We start from the raw sequence: 21,237 nt of genomic DNA, 5'->3' as shown, positions 1-21,237 counted from the left end.
AAGATTTTAAAAAATTGTTATCCATTAAAATGCCTACTAAAATTTTTTTAATAAAAGTTACAAATATTTTATTAAAAATGTAAACTTCAGATAAATTAAAAATGTTAATCTCAATATGTTAATAAAAAAAAAAAAAAATTACCAGTAAAATGTTACTCAAAAAGGAGGGGTAACAGACAAGATATGAAACTTACGACATTGTATTGCAACAAATGATTAAATAAGTTAGAGTAAATTTGCCATCTTATACCATAAGAAAAGTCAATTTTTGCTGAATGATTGTCTGCTTCAGTTTAATCCAGTAATAAACGATATACCGAAAAAAACAACCACATAGCTTAATGTCAGCATGCTACTAGCAGTTGCATTATATAATATGTACAGATCTAAAAAAAATTATTTCATTTAATATAAAGATCAATATTATTTTTTTCTTTCTATTACTCACCTCTGAGGTGTATAATAAATAGAAATTTTTTTTTTATTGTAAATAATAATAATTTAGTAAAAATTATTTAATTAATAAATTAGTAAAGGACATTTATCATACCTTTTATTTGACTGACTTAGACTGTTATCGTACTATGTGAAATATGGCATTTGCAAGTAGCATGTTGATACAGAGCTATCTGAATGTCTAATTCAGTATTCCATTAATGGAATGAACTGAAAAAGACAATCAGTCAGCATACAATTTTTATTCTATATTCTATACTATAACATAAACTGTTAAATTATTTAATTATTACTGGCAATACTTTGATTTAATTTTAACAATGTTTTTTAATAAAATATATAATAATACATCTACTTACGATGTGAAAGATTTTCAAAATTATTTATATTATTCTATATATTCGAAATTATTTATAATATTCTACAATAGCTATTCTCTAGTGCATTCTGATACAATAATTCTTTTTTCAAATAAGTTTTTTTTACGTTGATTCCAAATATGAATAAAAAATTGTAGATAAAAACAAAAATGTGTTTGTGTCATTAATTTAGCAGAATATTTTATATTCTGCAAAAAGCTATTAAACTGTTCGCAGATAGATGAATTTATTGGATAAAAATTCCCCAAACGATTACACCGAAAAACCTCAGCACATTTATGTGTGTAGCCATGAAATACATCATGAAAAAAGGAGGTATTTTTAAAATATCCAGACTCACGGTTGTGACAAAACTCTGACAAGCTGCAAGCAAAGTCATACACAATATTTTCTGGAGCAACTTCAAGATGTGTATACAATGAGGCATGTGGGTCCTTTCTTCCCTCAGACCCTGGAATAATATGGAATCCATAACAATGGCCATGTATAGGGCAAAACCATAAAAAAAGAAAAGATACACCTTTTTTAGATACTTGAGGAAACAATTTATTGCAGATTTCTGATGGAATATCATCAAATATGTTATTACTGGAACCTTTATCTGCTGAAAATGTTCGCATTTTCCTTATCTTCAATTTCATAGCATATCTTATAGGTAGATGCAATATTTCAAGAATGTCACTAATCCGTGTTTGTTAGATACGAAATTGACTGAAGAAATAATCAACATAATTCCTACCCCTTGAATGCAAATTTGTTGATTTCCTTACTGATAAAAATGTTGCTTTAAAAAAACCTATTATCCGGCTATAATGTAAGTTGTTTTGATAGACTCAACTGAATATTTTTTGAAATAGTATTAATTTCAATAGCCAACTGGATATTGCCAAATTGAATATGTAGAATCTATATGTAGAATAACGTTTTAAATCTTTGTTTCTTATCTTTTACAGGGCTCTAATTGATAACAGTTGACTATTTTTAATGAAATCGGCAATCTTATTTAAATATTTTAAAATAATTTTTTTAAATGAAATTGGCAATCCTATTTAAATATTTTAAAATAAATTAATATTAAAATAATGAGAAGGTTTAATGATTTTTTAATTTTCAAACGCTATAAATATCATATATGTTTTAAATTAATCTATTAATTCAAAATAATGAGGAGGTTTAATGAATTCAGCTAATTTTTTAATTTTCAAACGCTTTTGGAGCTGATTTTTTTAAATTCATTTTTTTACAATTATCGGGGCGATATACCCGATCTCTGAGCATAATGTTAAAATGCACAAATATGTTAGTGTTATTCTTTTAATATTTTAATATTAGGTTAACCATTGTTTGATTTAGATGCTGGATGTTATTTTGGAATTGGACCTTGATATATTCTATTAGAAAGTAGATAAGTTTGTGGAGTCCATCTTTCCATTTAAACTAAATATCCAAGATATAATTGCAATAAAGATTTTTATATAATCAAATTCAATCTAGAAAAGTACATCGATATGCATCGATTACACAAGAGCATATGAAGTAGTCTATATAACCCTAAACAGAGAATGTTTGTTGTGTCTGATGAAAACTTTCATCGTGAGAAATTAAGAGCTATCGTTGTTGAATACAATGAGATAGTAAGAAGATTTTCAAGCATACATTGATATTGAAAAATTCATTATCTTTTGTATAATATATCATATTGTTTAAAATATTGTTTGCAGTTTTGTCTGTGTCTGGGGGGTAAAAGATTTTTTTTTATTCCAAATAGGTTTCTGGCAATTATTGGGAAAATTGCTAAATTTCATTTTAAATACGGCGAGTATAAGCAAATGTTACCTACGATCACAAAATGTTACCTAGGATATAAAAGCTGTTGTTTTATATAGATCGTTTTCCCAGAAATTGAACAAATACCCGGAATTTTTGGAATACTCCCTTAACTAACTCCCTTAAGTTTCCATAATTTTACAGGGACGTCAATAGCATACATAATCCGAAACTTGAATTTAAAAGCAGAAGTAGGAGTCCGTTTTCTTTTTTCCGCGATTATTTTCTTTTAACTTAATTGCTTTCCGCTCTTTTTTGTGAAGTTAAAAGCTATTATCAGTGAATTTTACATACCGTGAACATTTTTTATTGTAGTCAAAGTAAATTAATTAGAAGGCGTGGGGTATTACTGTATATGAAGGCACGCTCGTTTTTTAACATTTCCCTATGGAAAGTATTATCTAATATCGTAAAATACATACTGTGCGTCTGTAAAACAGTTTCCATCATTTTGCTAATGTTTTTTTTAAAAAATTTTTAAAAGTGCAAATTTAACGATTGAAGTTAAATTGATTGATTAGGACTTCTAGAGCACCTTAACAATATATAATTTATATATATTTATTATATAAATAAATATGTGTGGGTGTTCATAAAGTGTTAGACTGATAAAAAATTATTTTTGTATCTGGCAATATTTCAATTGATTTTTTATTGTATCAAACAATTTTTTTTTTTTTCCTATAAACTTTAGGCAAAAACAGGTGGTTTTAGGCCTAAAATATGCTAAAATCTTGGCAAAGATATCTCAAAAAATGTATAATGTATTAAATTCTAATTTTTTGCAATTTTATTCCTTTCATGTAGATTAACGTCATGAGATAAAATTTTTTGTTGAAAAAGTTTTTATTTTATAAAATTTAAAATATTGAATATGCAAACTTATATAAACAGGTTAAAAACCCTGTCTTATATAAACAGGTTAAAATCTCGTCAATAGCATACATAATCCAAAATATCCGAACCCTTCCCTAGTTGCTCTTTTTTTGTATTTTAATTTCTTTTTTATTTCTAACTTTAACTGGCCGTTGCTATGAGCATGGCTATTGAATACAAAAGTACTCTGTTAAAATTTTTTTTTCTCGCGTGAAGAAATATATAAAGAGTACGCGGGAAAAAACGGCAGTCACATTTAAGAAGTTTTGAGAAAGTATATATTATTCATTTATAAAAGTTTTCATATAAAGCAAAGAAGTAAATTAGAAAAATTATTTCTTGATTAATTTATCTGAAGTTTACATTTTTAATAAAACATTTGTAATTTTTATTAAAAAATTCATTTTCCTTACTTTATAAAAAAATTTTATAAATTATTAATATATACTTTCTCAAAACTTTTTAAACTTGACTCTTTTAAAGAGTCGCGTTTAAAAAGTCATATAAAAATATATATATCTTTTAGACTCAGCAACAGTAACTGTTTAAAATAATGCAACTTTCGAAAAATCGTTTTTTTCTGACCTTTTAAGCCGTCTACCACCAATAATAAATTAGTAAGTAAAAAGACCAATAATAAATTAGTAAAAACACTTATATAAACTTTGCCGGGTTCATCAGAAAGCCTTCCTGATGACCTGACAAAGGTGAACAGACTGTAGACGAAATATAGATAAGTGCTTTTACTAATTTGTATATATATATATATATATATATATATATATATATATATATATATATATATATATATATATATATATATATATATATATATATATATATATATATATATATATATATATATATATATATATATACTATATATATATATATATATATATATATATATATATATATATATATTTGATGTTGAGTTTAATATCAATGAAGTATGACAATAATTAGAATTGATACAGCCCAGTGGGCACGGTACGTTTTTAAAACGTTTTTTAGACGTTTATATAAGGTTTAAACCTAATAAAAACGTTCAAAGAACGTTTTAAAAACGTTCTTTGAACGTTTTTAAAACGCCCACTGGGAGATTAGTGTGTCATATAAAAACGTAAGTAGTAATAGTTTTGTTTAGAAAAATTAGAATTTAGCTTTCGTATTTTGTTTTATTAGATTTTTATGCAAGAGTTTTTGATTGAAATTGAAAATCAATTGTAATATATATACGTAAAAAAAGTAACAACGGACATTCATTTTTTTAAAGTACGTATTTATTTTACAACTACAATGTAAATTACAAGTTATTTGAAAAATTTGGGATATAAATTTGTCAAATGGTTACTCACGAGAAGTGAACGCCTGAGGGAAAAACAAAATACATTAGATTAGAGGAGAGTTATTTTTCTAACAAAGCATGTTTAGACAGTTTTCAAGGTAAAAATAAAGATTATTAGAAGGCTATTTAAAAATATACTAATACGATGACAAAAATAAAAAATCAGTGCACCCAAACAATATAGTAATAAAAAAAATACTAAAATGTAAGGCCTAAAAATGGAAAAAAAAAATGCTAATGTGTAAACGTAATTTGAGTTGTGGTTAAGTAATAAATAGAGAGCTTACGATATGAAAACGGTAACGGAGACGACAAAGGTCTGAATTGAGCGGTTGCGACTTGTGTTTGCGGTATTCGGATAAAGTTAGTTACGAATTTTCGTTTCAAAAAAAAGAAAACATCTTGAAATAAACAAAAAAAATTTAAAAATGGCTCCTTTAAGAAATGTTAGAAATAGTTCATTACTTGCATTAGAATCAAATATCATGGACGACGTGGAAGTTTTACTACTGTACAAATTAAATTTGTCTAAGAATTCAGAGTTACCTTTTTGGAGTTATAAGCAATTTTGTTTAGAACTCATGTCTTATGATTAATGCAAAAGTAAATTTAGATTTCTACATAGTGATATATATATATATATATATATATATATATATATATATATATATATATATACATATATATATATATATATATATATATATATATATATATATATATATATATATATATATATATATATATATATATATATATATATATATATATATATATATATATATATATATATATATATATATATATATATATATATATAGTTGCTCCAAATGGCCTTATAGCTAACTTATTTGGATCAGTTAAGGGAAAGAAATACGATAGTGGAATATTAGCTGACTCAAAATTAACTTATTAAATTTATAAGGACAGCATTTATTTGATACTGGAGGTAATCTCTTATGTATTTATAGTGATACCGCATATCCTCTTAGAGTGCATTTACAAACAGGCTTTAAAGGTGCAATGTTGTCTCCACAACAGAAAATTTGGAACAAGAGAACGAGTGAAGTCAGAGAGTCAGTTGAATGATTATTTGGAGATATTTTAAACTAATTTAAATTTTTAGACTTTAGGAAAAACTTAAAATTCTTCCTAAATGCTGTGGAAAAAATGTATATAGTTTGTGCCTTAATAAATAACGCTTGAAGTTGTTTATACGGTTCGCAGACATCTAATTATTTTGGTATTAATCCACCTTTACTTGAATAATATTTTGTATAAAAATAAAAGACGATAATAAAAAACTAGTTCACTTATGGTTTGAATTTTAAAATCAACTTTTTATAAATAAGTTTTTTTAAATAAAATATCAGTCACATTCAAGTGAATTTCAATTATTTTTTGGAAAGTTGTTTTATTAATTCTAACATTGTCGCTTGCTGCTGCGATTGTTGTTGCATTATTTCCTGCATAATTGTTTGCTGTTGTTGAAAGAGTTTCAACATTTCGAATATGGTAAAAAATGTTTCTTTTACCAAATCACGACCAAAACAAACCCCTCCCTTTTTTGACATTTACCGACTAAGGGTCCAAACTGCTTTTCGACATCCAAAACACTTTTCGACTAATGCTTCTTAGTTAAGGCGATCCTGAGTACGGCCCTGCGCTTCGATAAAGTCATGAAAATACTTTTAATAAAACTTAATTTAATTTCTATCTTAATTAAACCCTACCCATATTCTCTTCCTCCCTTTCTTCCATCAAAAAAGATCAAAAGGTTTCCCTCGCAGAGTCTTTATTTGAACTAAAATCATAGCCCATTAAGTTTAATGAAAATTGCCGCTTAAAAGAGCCTAATATATCCAACTTCTGTTAATAAAATATATTTTGCGTTGCCTAATTTATGGACGATCCCTTGATAATTATTCACAGTTTCGACATTTTAGTATATCAAGGTAAGGCGCTATACTTACGCAAAACCTATATTCTACGATAAACGCTCACATCTACGGTTTAATTTTTTAATAATTTATTTCTCTAATAATTCTTCTAAAATCTCAATATTTGTTATATTAAAAATTATTTCTTACTGCTTATTTTGTTAAGAACAACTTTTTTATATATTTTTAGAGCTATTTTTGGTTGGGGTACAAGTCAAAATCGAATATAGAAAAACGATAAAACAATATTCAAACTTTATTATAAATTTCTTAACACAATTAAAAAAAGAACATTGATAAAAACTTGATTTTATAAAATTATCAATAACATTATTTTATGTTTGATTAAATAACGATAAATTTAAACATAAAAATCATAGCAACTAAAGTTATTGTCAAACAATTTACGTTATTAGTGTATACAACATTTTTTTAATATCCAAAGAAAGTGACTTAAATTAAACCTTTCTTTCCTTATTATAAAAAGACTAAAACAACTGTATTCAACTTTATTCTGCTAGAAATGTTCTAAAGTTACTATAACTGAATAACTGAACTTCAAAAAGATTTTTTAACTGAACTTCAAAAAGATTTTAAAAAATTGTTATCCATTAAAATGCCTACTAAAATTTTTTTAATAAAAGTTACAAATATTTTATTAAAAATGTAAACTTCAGATAAATTAAAAATGTTAATCTCAATATGTTAATAAAAAAAAAAAAAAATTACCAGTAAAATGTTACTCAAAAAGGAGGGGTAACAGACAAGATATGAAACTTACGACATTGTATTGCAACAAATGATTAAATAAGTTAGAGTAAATTTGCCATCTTATACCATAAGAAAAGTCAATTTTTGCTGAATGATTGTCTGCTTCAGTTTAATCCAGTAATAAACGATATACCGAAAAAAACAACCACATAGCTTAATGTCAGCATGCTACTAGCAGTTGCATTATATAATATGTACAGATCTAAAAAAAATTATTTCATTTAATATAAAGATCAATATTATTTTTTTCTTTCTATTACTCACCTCTGAGGTGTATAATAAATAGAAATTTTTTTTTTATTGTAAATAATAATAATTTAGTAAAAATTATTTAATTAATAAATTAGTAAAGGACATTTATCATACCTTTTATTTGACTGACTTAGACTGTTATCGTACTATGTGAAATATGGCATTTGCAAGTAGCATGTTGATACAGAGCTATCTGAATGTCTAATTCAGTATTCCATTAATGGAATGAACTGAAAAAGACAATCAGTCAGCATACAATTTTTATTCTATATTCTATACTATAACATAAACTGTTAAATTATTTAATTATTACTGGCAATACTTTGATTTAATTTTAACAATGTTTTTTAATAAAATATATAATAATACATCTACTTACGATGTGAAAGATTTTCAAAATTATTTATATTATTCTATATATTCGAAATTATTTATAATATTCTACAATAGCTATTCTCTAGTGCATTCTGATACAATAATTCTTTTTTCAAATAAGTTTTTTTTACGTTGATTCCAAATATGAATAAAAAATTGTAGATAAAAACAAAAATGTGTTTGTGTCATTAATTTAGCAGAATATTTTATATTCTGCAAAAAGCTATTAAACTGTTCGCAGATAGATGAATTTATTGGATAAAAATTCCCCAAACGATTACACCGAAAAACCTCAGCACATTTATGTGTGTAGCCATGAAATACATCATGAAAAAAGGAGGTATTTTTAAAATATCCAGACTCACGGTTGTGACAAAACTCTGACAAGCTGCAAGCAAAGTCATACACAATATTTTCTGGAGCAACTTCAAGATGTGTATACAATGAGGCATGTGGGTCCTTTCTTCCCTCAGACCCTGGAATAATATGGAATCCATAACAATGGCCATGTATAGGGCAAAACCATAAAAAAAGAAAAGATACACCTTTTTTAGATACTTGAGGAAACAATTTATTGCAGATTTCTGATGGAATATCATCAAATATGTTATTACTGGAACCTTTATCTGCTGAAAATGTTCGCATTTTCCTTATCTGGCATCCATGCTTTTCAAAATAATATGCTCTACCATATCGCGGTGGATTATAAGTGCCTTCAATGACTTCTGCGTTATTTGGTTCGACATCGCTAATATGAATTTTTTTCACAAAGTTACAGCAGTATTGTATTAATAACAAAATATCTCCAGAAGGTGTATTGTTGTAGTTAGAGGATATTTCCACTAATCTAGCTAGCTCAGGAGAGAAGCGACGCAATAAATAACAAAACTTAACAACAAGTTCACAATCACCTAGATTAGATAAAAAATGTTCACATATGCAAGCAATTTCATTAGTGAATCGTAATGGAATTAATGAATCAAGGGAGCTATCAGCAGCTAGTATTTTAAAAACTTTGGCATAGGAGCATCGCAAAATATTTGGAACAGGTGATTGAGAAGTCATTAGCTGAAATGATGGTACGCATTCAGCAGGAATATAACTCACAAGAACTGAATTCAACTGCAATGTATCATCATCAAAGTTTAAATAATCAGAGTTTTCAACAGACAGAATATAAAGACAAATCTTTTTTAAATGAGCTCTAGCTTCTGAAAACTGTTTAGAATCTAATTTTTCTGAATTAAAAATAAACGATCTATCAAGCCGCCGTAATGGTGTTGGAAAAATCTCATAAAGTTCAGCTGACTCTATAGGTTTTACAAAAGAATTTTTAAAGCTAATTCCTATTTTTGTTGCATCACAAGCCAAAACTGGTATTTGTTGATTTTCTGGACACATATGACATTTTTCTCTAAAATCAATGTGCATGTGGGAGGCCCAAGCGAAAAACCAATCAATAAATGTTTGTGTAGACATAAATGGCAAATAAGAGGTACTTCTACGCTTGTATTTGTTTGAATAAAAATTGACAAAACCACTGAATGTTCCTTTGGACAAAACAAAATCAACAAACTCCCAACCTGAAAGAAATTTAAATTCAAAAAATTAACTCAGTTAATGAGCAAATGAAAAGGATAGCTTTTTTTGGAAATTTACCTAATTCATAACCAGCACAAGTGGATTTAGACAAACAAAAAACAGAGTCTTCACAGCCATCCCAATAACTAGTACAAGTATTGGATAAACATTTTCTCATAAAAACATCACACTCAATTACTTCACGATCTGTGTACATATTAATTTTATGGTAAAATTCTGTATAACCAGTTAAAACAGATTCAGATACCCACCCAGCCTGTAATTAAAAAAATTTTTAATCATTGTCAATAAATAGATTATCATTATTCATGGAAAAATTGAAGCAATTTTTGCAGTAGAATGAAGAATTGAAATACTGAAGCAATACAAATAGATGCCCATTCTGGCGTTAGTATGTTTTGAAAATCAGGACGGAGAATATTTTTTGTTAATACTTTTTTTAATTGTTACTATTCCTGACTCTTGATATCTGAAACTCTCAGAGGACTGGTAAAAAAGACATTATATGGTGAGTTTGAGATCAAAAAAAATTCCAGCCTAGCCTAATACTAAAGGAATTAAAAAAAAGTTTGAAACAGAGAGTTTGAGGTATCATGTGTTTGTAGATCAAGTATTCAAGATATTGAGTTGACTGTACTACTAAAAAGATTAACATCCAAGGTTTGTAAGCATCTCCTATCCATAAACTGGAATTATTACATTAGAAGAGACTCACCAGCCTCAAAGCAGGTCGTAATTGATTACATGTTACCAGTAGCAGGGTGACCTGACAATAAAACTTATGCTTTACCTCATTTAATATTTAAATACTCATGATTAGAATACTTTTATAACTGCACTTTAAAAATTTAAAAATTAAAATTAAAAAGATTTCTAAGTACTATTAACGTATGCTTTCATATGGAAGAGTATAAAAAAAAAGTATTAAAACATAATAAATGTGTACATATTAAGGTTTTTTTTTTTTTTTTTTAAATATCATATTTTCTATTTACCTCATGCTATTTTATTTTTATTTTTTTATACTGTTTTTATTATCTCATCTAGATCTGTTCATAAAAGTTGTGCATACAAAATATGTTACACCAATTTCAAATTAAAAATAAAAGTTGTTGTTTCCATTTTATAAAATAAAGTTTTAAAGTTTGTAAAGTAAACCATGTTGGTTGTACTTATAATTAAACTTAATTATAATTTTAAATTCTTTCTATTAAATGATATTTTTGTTGCAAAACTAATTAAAATTTAACTTAGTTTTAACTTTTAAAATTTTTTTTCTCTTAAACACTAAAGAAAAAATTAAAGTCGATATTTAAAAGTTAATGTGATGGACTAAGAATCATTTTTATTACTATTAATAAAGTTTTAATGCAAAAAACAATTCATTAAAATGGCATTGTTTTTGAGTGAATTTTGCAACTATTTTTTGTAAGTATGAACTTATTAAAATTCAGCACAAAAAAAAACAACAACATTTTTTAAATACTCTTTCATTTTAAATCATGTTGGTTGTATTTAGAGATCCCTTTAAAAAAATTTAAAAAAAAGTTATATCTAAAATGTTATATCTGTAAAATGAGTTATATCTGTAAAATGTCTAAAAAATGAGTTTTATCTGTATATATCTGTATATATAATATATGTAAAATGTATTATATATGTAATAAGTGTTAAAAAAAGGTTATCGGTTAAAAAAAGAAAATTGTTTTATCTGTAAAAACAATTCATTAAAATAATCACAATCAACTATTTTTACTTAAAAAAAAACTTTAAAAAAATATTCTTACACCACAGTCACAGTTGTCTAGAACAACAGAAGGCATAAAACAATATCCATTGGTAGCAGACTGTCTTTTTACTATGTCATTGCTAAATTTCTCATTAAATTGATCATTAGAAACAGTTTTTTTACTTGGGGCATTAATTCCAAATGTCCATAAACCAGATGCTACATCAAAAACATCTTCCCACTAATAAAAACAAGATTTTACACAACAAATTAACGTAAAAGCAAAAAAAAAAAAAAAAATTTAAACAACTAAAAACCTTATCCCTTGGTAGATTATCCTCTAACTCAGAATCAAAAGAGACCACTTTATCTTTGTCATTACAAAATGATTCTACTGTGTTTTGAACAAGATAAAAATATTCTCTAAAGACTTTTAGATGTGGACATAAGCAACCATTATGTAGATTATTAATTTGACGAGTACTTCCTTCAGATATTTGACATAATGAATCGTGACATTTTATTACTTTGCGAGATGATTTTGAAATTTCAAAAATTGTAACAAAAGCACATGAATCAGCAACTACCGAATATCTTTCAACTCCAGATTTTGAAATTAACTCAAAAACATTTGATTTGAGATAGATTAAACTATCCATAAGTTTTTTTTTGTTTAATAAACTATTTTCTGGGATGAAATCAGGATTATCAAGCATTTGTATTAGCTGGTTTAACAGACGACAATGACAGCAATTATTTACATTTGTCAATTTTTCTGATTGAAAAAAAACACACGATGAGAATGTTTTACAGGAACAGTTGTATATTGTAGTAGAACACATTGTTTCTGCTTTTACATGAACAAATTCTTTATCCTTATTTAGAAATAAAATTTTTAAAATTTTTATTACATTAAACATATTACTTATAAACATAATGTATATTTTGTTTTATTTTATACATATATATATATATATATATATATATATATATATATATATATATATATATATATATATATATATATATATATATATATATATATATATATATATATATATATATATATATATTCTAATATATGCAAACATGATTTTTAAATCTGCTATTAAACTGATTTAATGGTTTAAAATGTTTGCCATTAATAATTTGAAGGTTTGGGATATGGCAGCAATACGATTTTTTAACTTGATAAACATATAAAATTTGAATAACAATTACAAATGTAATATGTATATAAATGTATATTTATATACTGTTTATAAATCTATTTGCATGATAAAACAAATTTTAAACCTACTTGAAAATTCCCATTTTCGTGATTGTAATTGTTCATAACACATATACTTAGAGATGGTTTTCGAACACGCCAACCAAGAACGCCATGACTAAAAAGTTCACCACAAAAGTATTCATACAGACTGTTTCTTTTGGTAAAATGCTGAACCAAGTTAACCTGAAACAAAAATTGTGTTGTTTTCTGTTAAAGTAAAGAAAAAAAAAGATTTAAAAAAAAACTTTTAACATATCCTATTTTGATTTAATTTAATTGCTATTCAAAATACCTCATTAATAGAATCTGTGATGCCAATATTATTTAAAACCACTTTTTTTCCACAATGCAAATCATTATATTGCAACTCCTACAACAAATTAATAAAGAAATTAACAAATAATAGAAATTATAATAAAGGAATTTTCTTAAATACTAACTTGGTCAAGAAAACTCTCTTTAGATATCCTTCTCTTTTTTGCTTTTGACACTATTAGAGATAAGTTTTCTTTTCTAGAAGGATATGTAACTGTCTCTTCAACACCAAAAACATTTTTTAAAATTGATACAATAATGTTATCAGAGCTGACTCGATAAAAAGAGGCCTGAAGAATTCTGTTTCTGGGTGAACCAGGAAAATATCGGCATGAATTTGAAAATTTCTGCTCATATTTTACACTTTTAACAAGATTATCCCACATCCATTTATGATGGTTGGGAAGATCTGACAGAATTCTGAATTGGGCTTCTAATGATGGGTTTTCTAATAAAGAAGTCCAAAGTTTTCCATACATTGAAGCTCCTTGGGGGTTACTTCGATGAAGCATAAGCGAAGTCTCCCATTCTTCTGCTTTTTCTGAAGGTTGGCAAATAAAATACCTAATAAAGTTAGTTGATAGATAAATAAACCAACCAATTCAGAAAAGTTTGTAGATAAAGAAAATCATTAATATTAAATATTATTTTTTATGTATAGTTTGAATTTAAGATGTTGAGTTTTTAAGTAAATATTAAGCACTTAGTCTTGTTAGGGAATATACTATTAATATTTTATATACTATATTTATATATTTTTAATATGATTATATTACATTGGAAAGAAATCACAGAAAATCCAGCAACATACTTTTTGTTTCCTTGATTAACACCCTCCCATAATTGGTCTTTGAGAAGACAAGCAGCAATTAAATGGTAGAAAACACAAAAGTTGTTTTTATCAAGCTCAATTATTAGTTTTTTCAAACTCTCATTTAAGCCACCTTTGCATTCATATATCAAACGATTAAAAGTTCTGCTTTTGTGAATACGACTTTTGCTACCTATAAAAAAACCTTACAAAATATTGTTTTTTAAAATTTAAGTAAATACAAAAACTAGGTTTTCAGATAAAAATTTATATAAATATATATCAGGGATGCGGAGTCCCAAAAAGGACTCCGGATTTGAAAGTCACAAAAAGATTACTTTATCCTAGTTTTTGGTATCCAGGAGCTCTAAAAATATAGATAAGTTTATGGACTACTAATAGGAAAAAAATTAAGACTTTTAGGTTAGAGAAACAACCGTTTTTTGAACCTGGAGTCCTTAGGTATAATGGCGGCAAGGACTCCGGGACTCCAGGACTCCGGGACTCCAGGACTCCGGGCTTAAAACAATAAGTTTCAAGTCATTAAATCTCAAGAACTTTTTTCTTATAGCAGATCATAAGTCAACAATCATATTTAGAGCTTCTGAACACTACAGACTTGGAAAAAGTAGAGATATATAGCCGGAGTCCTTTTGGGACTCCGCATCCCTGATATATATATATATATATATATATATATATATATATATATATATATATATATATATATATGTATATAATTACTGAATATATAAAAATCCCTAATCAAATACCACTCTTAGTTCTGTGTCCAAAAGTTTCTTTTTTTAAAGCAAGTTCCATATCAACATCCTTTATTGTAAACACACAATATGGAAGAATTTCATCAACCCCTAAATCTTTTTTCAGCTTTCCATGTGCAATATTATCAAAATATCCAGTAAAACTGCCAAACTCAAAATATCTAATGTTCAAATAAATTGAAAAAAAGTATAAAACAATGTAAGATTGAAAAAGAAAATTGAAAATTAAAACAAAGAACTGGAAAATTAAAAAAAGTTATGAGGGCTAACAATAAACTATTTCTAAAATCCTAAAAATTTTTTTTTTAAATAAATCAACAGGAAAAACAAAGTTTTAAAGTGACCATTATTTTAAAGAAAAAAAATGCTATGTTTTTCAAGCGAAAAAAAATACTTGCCAAAAGTAAATTAAAAAAAATACCTAGCCAAAGAAATTTCCTTTCCTAAAGCGTTAACTTTAATTAAAAGGCAGTAGAAAACTCCATCAACATTACCATGACTACCAAGTGATAGTAAAGATTCTTCTACCTGAAGAATTGGAGGAATCATAATGATATTGTGCACCAACGCATTTTCAACTGCAATGCTGCTACCACATTTACTTAAATTCTTCATTGCTATCATTACTAAATGAAACCTTTAAATCCAGTATTGTTTTATAATTAAGAACACATTTAGGGGATGTTAGCATGAAAAGTTGTTTTTACAACCACCCAAATATATATATATATATATATATATATATATATATATATATATATATATTTATTTATATATATATATATATTTATATATATATTTATATATATATATATATATATATATATATATATATATATATATATATATATATATATATATATATATATATATAATAGGGTGTGACATCTGCCCCCTGTTCTAAAAAGATCTGTTCATATTTTTAGAATTTTTTATAGGTTCTCACAAGCAACTTCTTAAAAATTTTAAAATTTAAGGGAGCACCAGACCATTGAACACTTACCAGGCCTCTAATATTATAAAAAAAGATTTTCAAAAGTGTGTCATGTTGAGTCTCAAAAGAAGCAAAATTATAAAAAAAATTTAAAAAATCATAATTATTATTATTAAAAAAATCAAAATTTTATTAGAAAATTTAGAGTTGAATGGAATAAAATTACCTTTTTTAACTAAAAATGGAAAAAGTTAATTTTTATGATAATAATTCCAAATAAAAATCCTAATAACTTTTTTCTAAAATGATTGTTTTTTTTTCTAATTTTTATATAATTTCTAAGTATTAAATAATTTTCAAAACCCAACATGACATACTTTTGAAATACTTTTTTTATATAATATGAGGGACCTGGTAAGCATTCAAGGATCTGATGCTCCCCCTAAATAAAAAAATTTTTATACAAGTTTAACAAAGTTGTTTGTGAGAACCAATAAAATGTTTCAAGAATATGAACAGATATTTTTTAGAATATAGGGGGCAGATGTCACACTCTAATATATCAGTCCTGGGCATTAGGAAAAATGAGGTCAGCAATTAACTACCAGGGATATGGTTCAGATTGAACTCGGAACTTCTTGCTTATAAGACGAGTGGTCTACCACTATACCACTACTGTATATAAATGTATATTTGGGTAAAAAAGATATATATTTGGGTATAAAAAAAAAAAATATATATATATATATAAATTTATTAGAGTGGCACAAAATGTGTAAAAAAAAAACAAAAAAAAACCCGCAGTACATTTTCCGGTTCAATCAAACTTAGAGACTAAAAATTTCTGATTCCTAAGTGATCAGGAAGAGCTACATGTAAATTTGACAAATTTTACGTTCCAAGCATTTTTTATTTCTTCACTTTATTTTATTATCTTTATTTTATTATCTGCAAACACTATTTGAAAGCTAAAAAGTTTGTAACTAAAGCACTAGAACTAGAGATTTTCCCCAGGTATGTAACAGTTTTTCCATGCATACACTTTTTTTTAAAGGATATTAAACAAAAATAACAATGTTTTAGAAATGATTATAAGCATCTTGTTGAATATTTGGCATATTACATGAACGTTAAATCTGAGAAATTAAATAATTTTCACATCTTTCAGCCTGGCGCCTGATGCAATGCAAGGTTAATGGCCAATACAATATACTTTTTAATGCTTGATATGACATCCACAGTCGTTAAATATCTGACTCCTGAAAAGAAACATGGTCGCAAGGGCAGCATTTATTGTTGCTATTTATTATGGACCTGCCTTTCTTAAATCAGGCAAAGCAGAGCATGCCGTTCTAAATGATTTTAATGCAATTAAAATTGCTAAAACAATTAAAACAAAATGGGATTATGAAGTTGGAAACTCATTTCATAAAAGCATGAGTAACCACACTTGGTATTTGTCTCCTTAAGTTGTCATACCATCGCTAGGTGATCCTCATAAGAACGCAGATGCTAAGCGTTTATTCATTGAGAAGCTTTTAAAATTTCCAGTTCCTAAGATATCAGAGATTTCGGTAGAAGCTCTATCAGCTGTTATTGTTAGATAAAATTATTAGATCACATTTCATTATTTTGTCCAATTCTCAGGGCCGACGACACTCTGTGTTGCCGGCCCTGAGAGTTGGAAAATTAATGTAAAATAATAGTTAACTGTAAGATACTACAGTGTTTTTTTCTTCTTCTTAGATCAAAGATCAAACAAGAATTTAGTTATAAACACATTTTAACCCGTAAAAATAACATAAAGTTCAGGCAATCCTCAATATTTGAAAACTTACATGTAGCACTTCCAACGAAGAAAATTAAATAAAATTTTGTATTTAGACTAACTGAATGTTGTAGAACAGGTTAAGCAACTGCGATTTTAGATTTTCTAAAAATTTCATTTTTCGACCCTAATTTGTGTCACCCTAATATATATATATAAATATATATATATATATATATATTTATATATAAATTAGTAGAAACACTTCATAAGGAAGAATTCTTCCTGATAAACCTACTGATGCAGAAACACTGTTTAGAAGAAAGAAAAAATTAGATTACTGTTTTTACTAATTTATTATAGCTCTGTTCTTTAAGAACATTGAGCACTCTGTTTGTAGAATACACTAACATAATTTATGTATATATATATATATATATATATATATATATATATATATATATACATATAAATATATATATATATATATTTATATATATATATACTTAATTGTACATATATATTTATATATATATATATATAAACATACATATGTATATAAATACATATATATATATATATATTTATATATATATATATTTATATATATACACAATATATATATATATGTATATATATATATATATATATATATATATATATATATATATATATATATATATATATATATATATATATATATATATATATATATACTATATATATACTTGAGATTTGTAATTCATGTTTTTCATTTACCAAATTAAATTTACCACATTTAACCCTTTCATAAGCCATAATCTCTTTATGCCATCTCTATATCACTAATGGTAGCACTTTGTTGCTCTTCATCCAATACATCAAAGGTGCCTGTTAAGAACATAACTTGTTCTTAACAGACAGCTTGATTTACGACTACTTTACCACCTGTACATTCACCTTATTATTTACAAACCAGAAAAACAAAAAATTATATAATAAAGTTTACACACAAAAAGTGACCTTATCTCATATTGTATCTCCTTTTTATCAAATTTTATTTTTTCACTTCATTTTTCCTTAATCTGAGGGCTGTATTTATATATATATATATATATATATATATATATATATATATATATATATATATATATATATATATATATATATATATATATATATATATATATATATGTGCAGAATGCATGATAATATGTATAAGTTTTACCTTTTTTGTCTTCATCTTTTTTTACATTAAAATCCACACTATATTCATCTTCCACTGGAATCTGAATATAATAATGATGCAATGATCAATTTATTGAAGTTTTATTTAGTAAAATTATATATCATCTATCTCAAAAAGCAAGGTAAAGTTATGCAAATAATAAAATTATTCAAAAAAATCTTTTGACAAGTAAATCAACACACAAAATACACTCATTATAAAGAGCTAAAATTACATGATAATAATTATACTGAATAATAATGAAATAAATAAATAATTAATGTATTATTAATAAATTTTATTAATATAATTAAATAATAATACCACATGATCAATTATAGTCTGGCTAATTTTATTACTATTATCTTGAACGGCAAATATATTAATTGGATTATTGAGTTCCATTGTTAACAATATGAATTGTTAGTAGAAAATAATTAAAGATTAGTGTCAAACTAAAAATAAAAAGTAAAAAAATTATTAAAATAATTTTAAAAATTATCTTTCAAAACCTAAATACATTATAATAGTTGATATTAATAGAATATCAAAATTAATTTTAACATCATAAGTATTATGAGAACTTGATTTAATTCAGTTATATGTTAGGAAAATCTATACAAACTGTTAACCTCTGTGACTGTAATTAAATTTCGGTATCCTAAGTTAGGATTCCTAACAATATCAACTATTATCAATATATTTAAATATTTAGAATAGCAATAAAGTTTATTGAAATAATGAACACGCAAATATTTGAATATATTAATAATAGTTGACATTGTTAGGATACCAAAAATTAATTATAACTTCATAGGTTTACAATATTATACATTATACCTGCACACCAACATGCGTCTTGCATACAAGAGCCTCTATTTACTTTTCTTTATTTTTCAAAACCAACCAGTGCTTCTTCAAGAGGCACAGAGTGGTTTAGAAAAGTAATGTGGAAAGTACTATAACATTGATTTTCGAATATCAAATGCCTAAAAAAACAAATATGCGTACTTTACTTGTAATCCTTATCGAAAGTATATCTTCTTGCTTTATACAGTAGGCTTTACCAGAAGTAGATAAATAATTATTTGGTAGATTATATTACATTTATCAACCTTTGTCAACAACTCGCGTGATAGACTCGCAAAACGAATTCGTTACGTAACTTCATTACCTTAAATGGATGATCCCATCTCGGAACATGAACACTCTCCTTACCATAAACAAAATTAGCTCGGTGATAAAACCAAATTTGCCGCGAAAATACATTTTCTTATGATTATCTTATTTTTTTTAGGCAAATACAAAAACACACACAAAAAAAGTTTTTTGATATTATGGTAAAGTAATATAAATGTAAGTTTTTTGTTATTTTTTTTTGCTGTGCCAAATATATTTAACATTTCGTAATCCTTTAAATTTATAATATTCCTTGCATATACTTTACACACAGTAATGTATGCAGTATGTGACATAACTAGGCATAAGGATTGATATTTTTAAATTAACAAATAAGCCTTACATATACATAGGGTGTCTTTTTAATAATTTTAAATCATTAAAAAGACACCCTATGTATTGTTAAAAAAGATTATATATTGTATATATATATATATATATATATATATATATATATATATATATATATATATATATATATATATATATATATATATATATATATATATTTACTATCCCAAAAGGTATAGTACATAACTACCTTTTAGATGCTTAATGTACAATGTAATGTGATAACCTTTTGGATGCTATACTTTACAATAGAAGAATAGTTGAGCTATGTTAATTAGAATTATATTCATTATCTGAACTATGATTACGATAGTTTGGATAATGAATAAAATACTAATAAACAAAGCCATAGAAGTGGTGAAATATATTATATATTACCAAGTATATTTTTTTCTTAAGTTTTGTTTATTATATGAGATAAAACAAATCTTAACTTTTTGTATATTAAAAATTTATTTATTAAACTTTACTGCAGCAATTCCCAACGCTGCAACTCTTTGATATTATAAAAAGGTTGCTCCTAAATCACTGCAGCTTTGCAGCTAACTATTATGTTTGTTTGACTTCTAGATATCTGATTTCTTTTATTTATATAATAAGGTTGATTTTATTTTTGCTTTTATTTATATAATAAATTTGATTTTATTTATATAATAAATTTGATTTTATTTATATAATAAAGTTTTATTTATATTATTTGATTTATAATTTGATTATATTATAAAATTTGATTTTATTTATATAATAAGGTTGCTCCTAAATCACCGCAGCTTTGCAGCTAACTATTATGTTTTTTGACTTTTAAATATCTGATTTTATTTATAAGTACCATATTTTTTGTTACAAATTATTTTATAACTGATTTACAATAGTTTTTCAACAAAACAATTATGTTTTAGTTAATATTTGCAATGAAATGTTTACATTGTAAACATTTTATTAAACCTCGACTTGTTAGTTTTGATTGCATATTATAAATATATTTAACAGGGATGCGGAGTCCCAAAAGGACTCCGGCTTTATATCTCTACTTTTTCCAAGTCTGTAGTGTCCAGAATCTC

The 21,237-nt window shown here is 25.4% G+C and overlaps 1 protein-coding gene across 1 annotated transcript; it reads right to left on the bottom strand.

The window, feature by feature from the left end:
• Positions 1-8,289: 8,289 nt before the first annotated feature.
• On the bottom strand, positions 8,290-19,801 carry LOC136076784 (uncharacterized). The gene is made up of 13 exons (XM_065790233.1): positions 19,658-19,801; positions 18,971-19,101; positions 18,647-18,707; positions 15,159-15,363; positions 14,729-14,898; positions 13,956-14,148; positions 13,270-13,708; positions 13,122-13,199; positions 12,857-13,012; positions 11,874-12,431; positions 11,615-11,797; positions 9,885-10,083; positions 8,290-9,808 (listed from the first exon to the last, which is right to left on the bottom strand). Exons 2-13 carry the CDS (start codon positions 19,049-19,051, stop codon positions 8,301-8,303), a joined length of 3,831 nt encoding a protein of 1,276 aa, XP_065646305.1. The 5' UTR covers positions 19,052-19,101; positions 19,658-19,801; the 3' UTR covers positions 8,290-8,300.
• Between the last annotated feature and the right edge of the window lie 1,436 nt (positions 19,802-21,237).

The sequence above is a fragment of the Hydra vulgaris genome, chromosome 02 (genome assembly GCF_038396675.1).
Source record: "Hydra vulgaris chromosome 02, alternate assembly HydraT2T_AEP".
NCBI classification, from domain to species: domain Eukaryota; kingdom Metazoa; phylum Cnidaria; class Hydrozoa; order Anthoathecata; family Hydridae; genus Hydra; species Hydra vulgaris.
Note: the sequence above shows the minus strand (reverse complement) of the source record. Positions and strands in the feature narration are given on the sequence as shown.

Coding starts and splice junctions, on each gene's coding strand:
- LOC136076784 (XM_065790233.1), bottom strand. CDS start 19,051: ATGGAACTCAATAATCCAATTAATATATTTGCCGTTCAAGATAATAGT. Junction 18,708..18,970: donor AGACTATAATTGATCATGTG/GTATTATTATTT, acceptor TATTATATTCAG/ATTCCAGTGGAAGATGAATA. Junction 9,809..9,884: donor TTGTGCTGGTTATGAATTAG/GTAAATTTCCAA, acceptor AATTTCTTTCAG/GTTGGGAGTTTGTTGATTTT.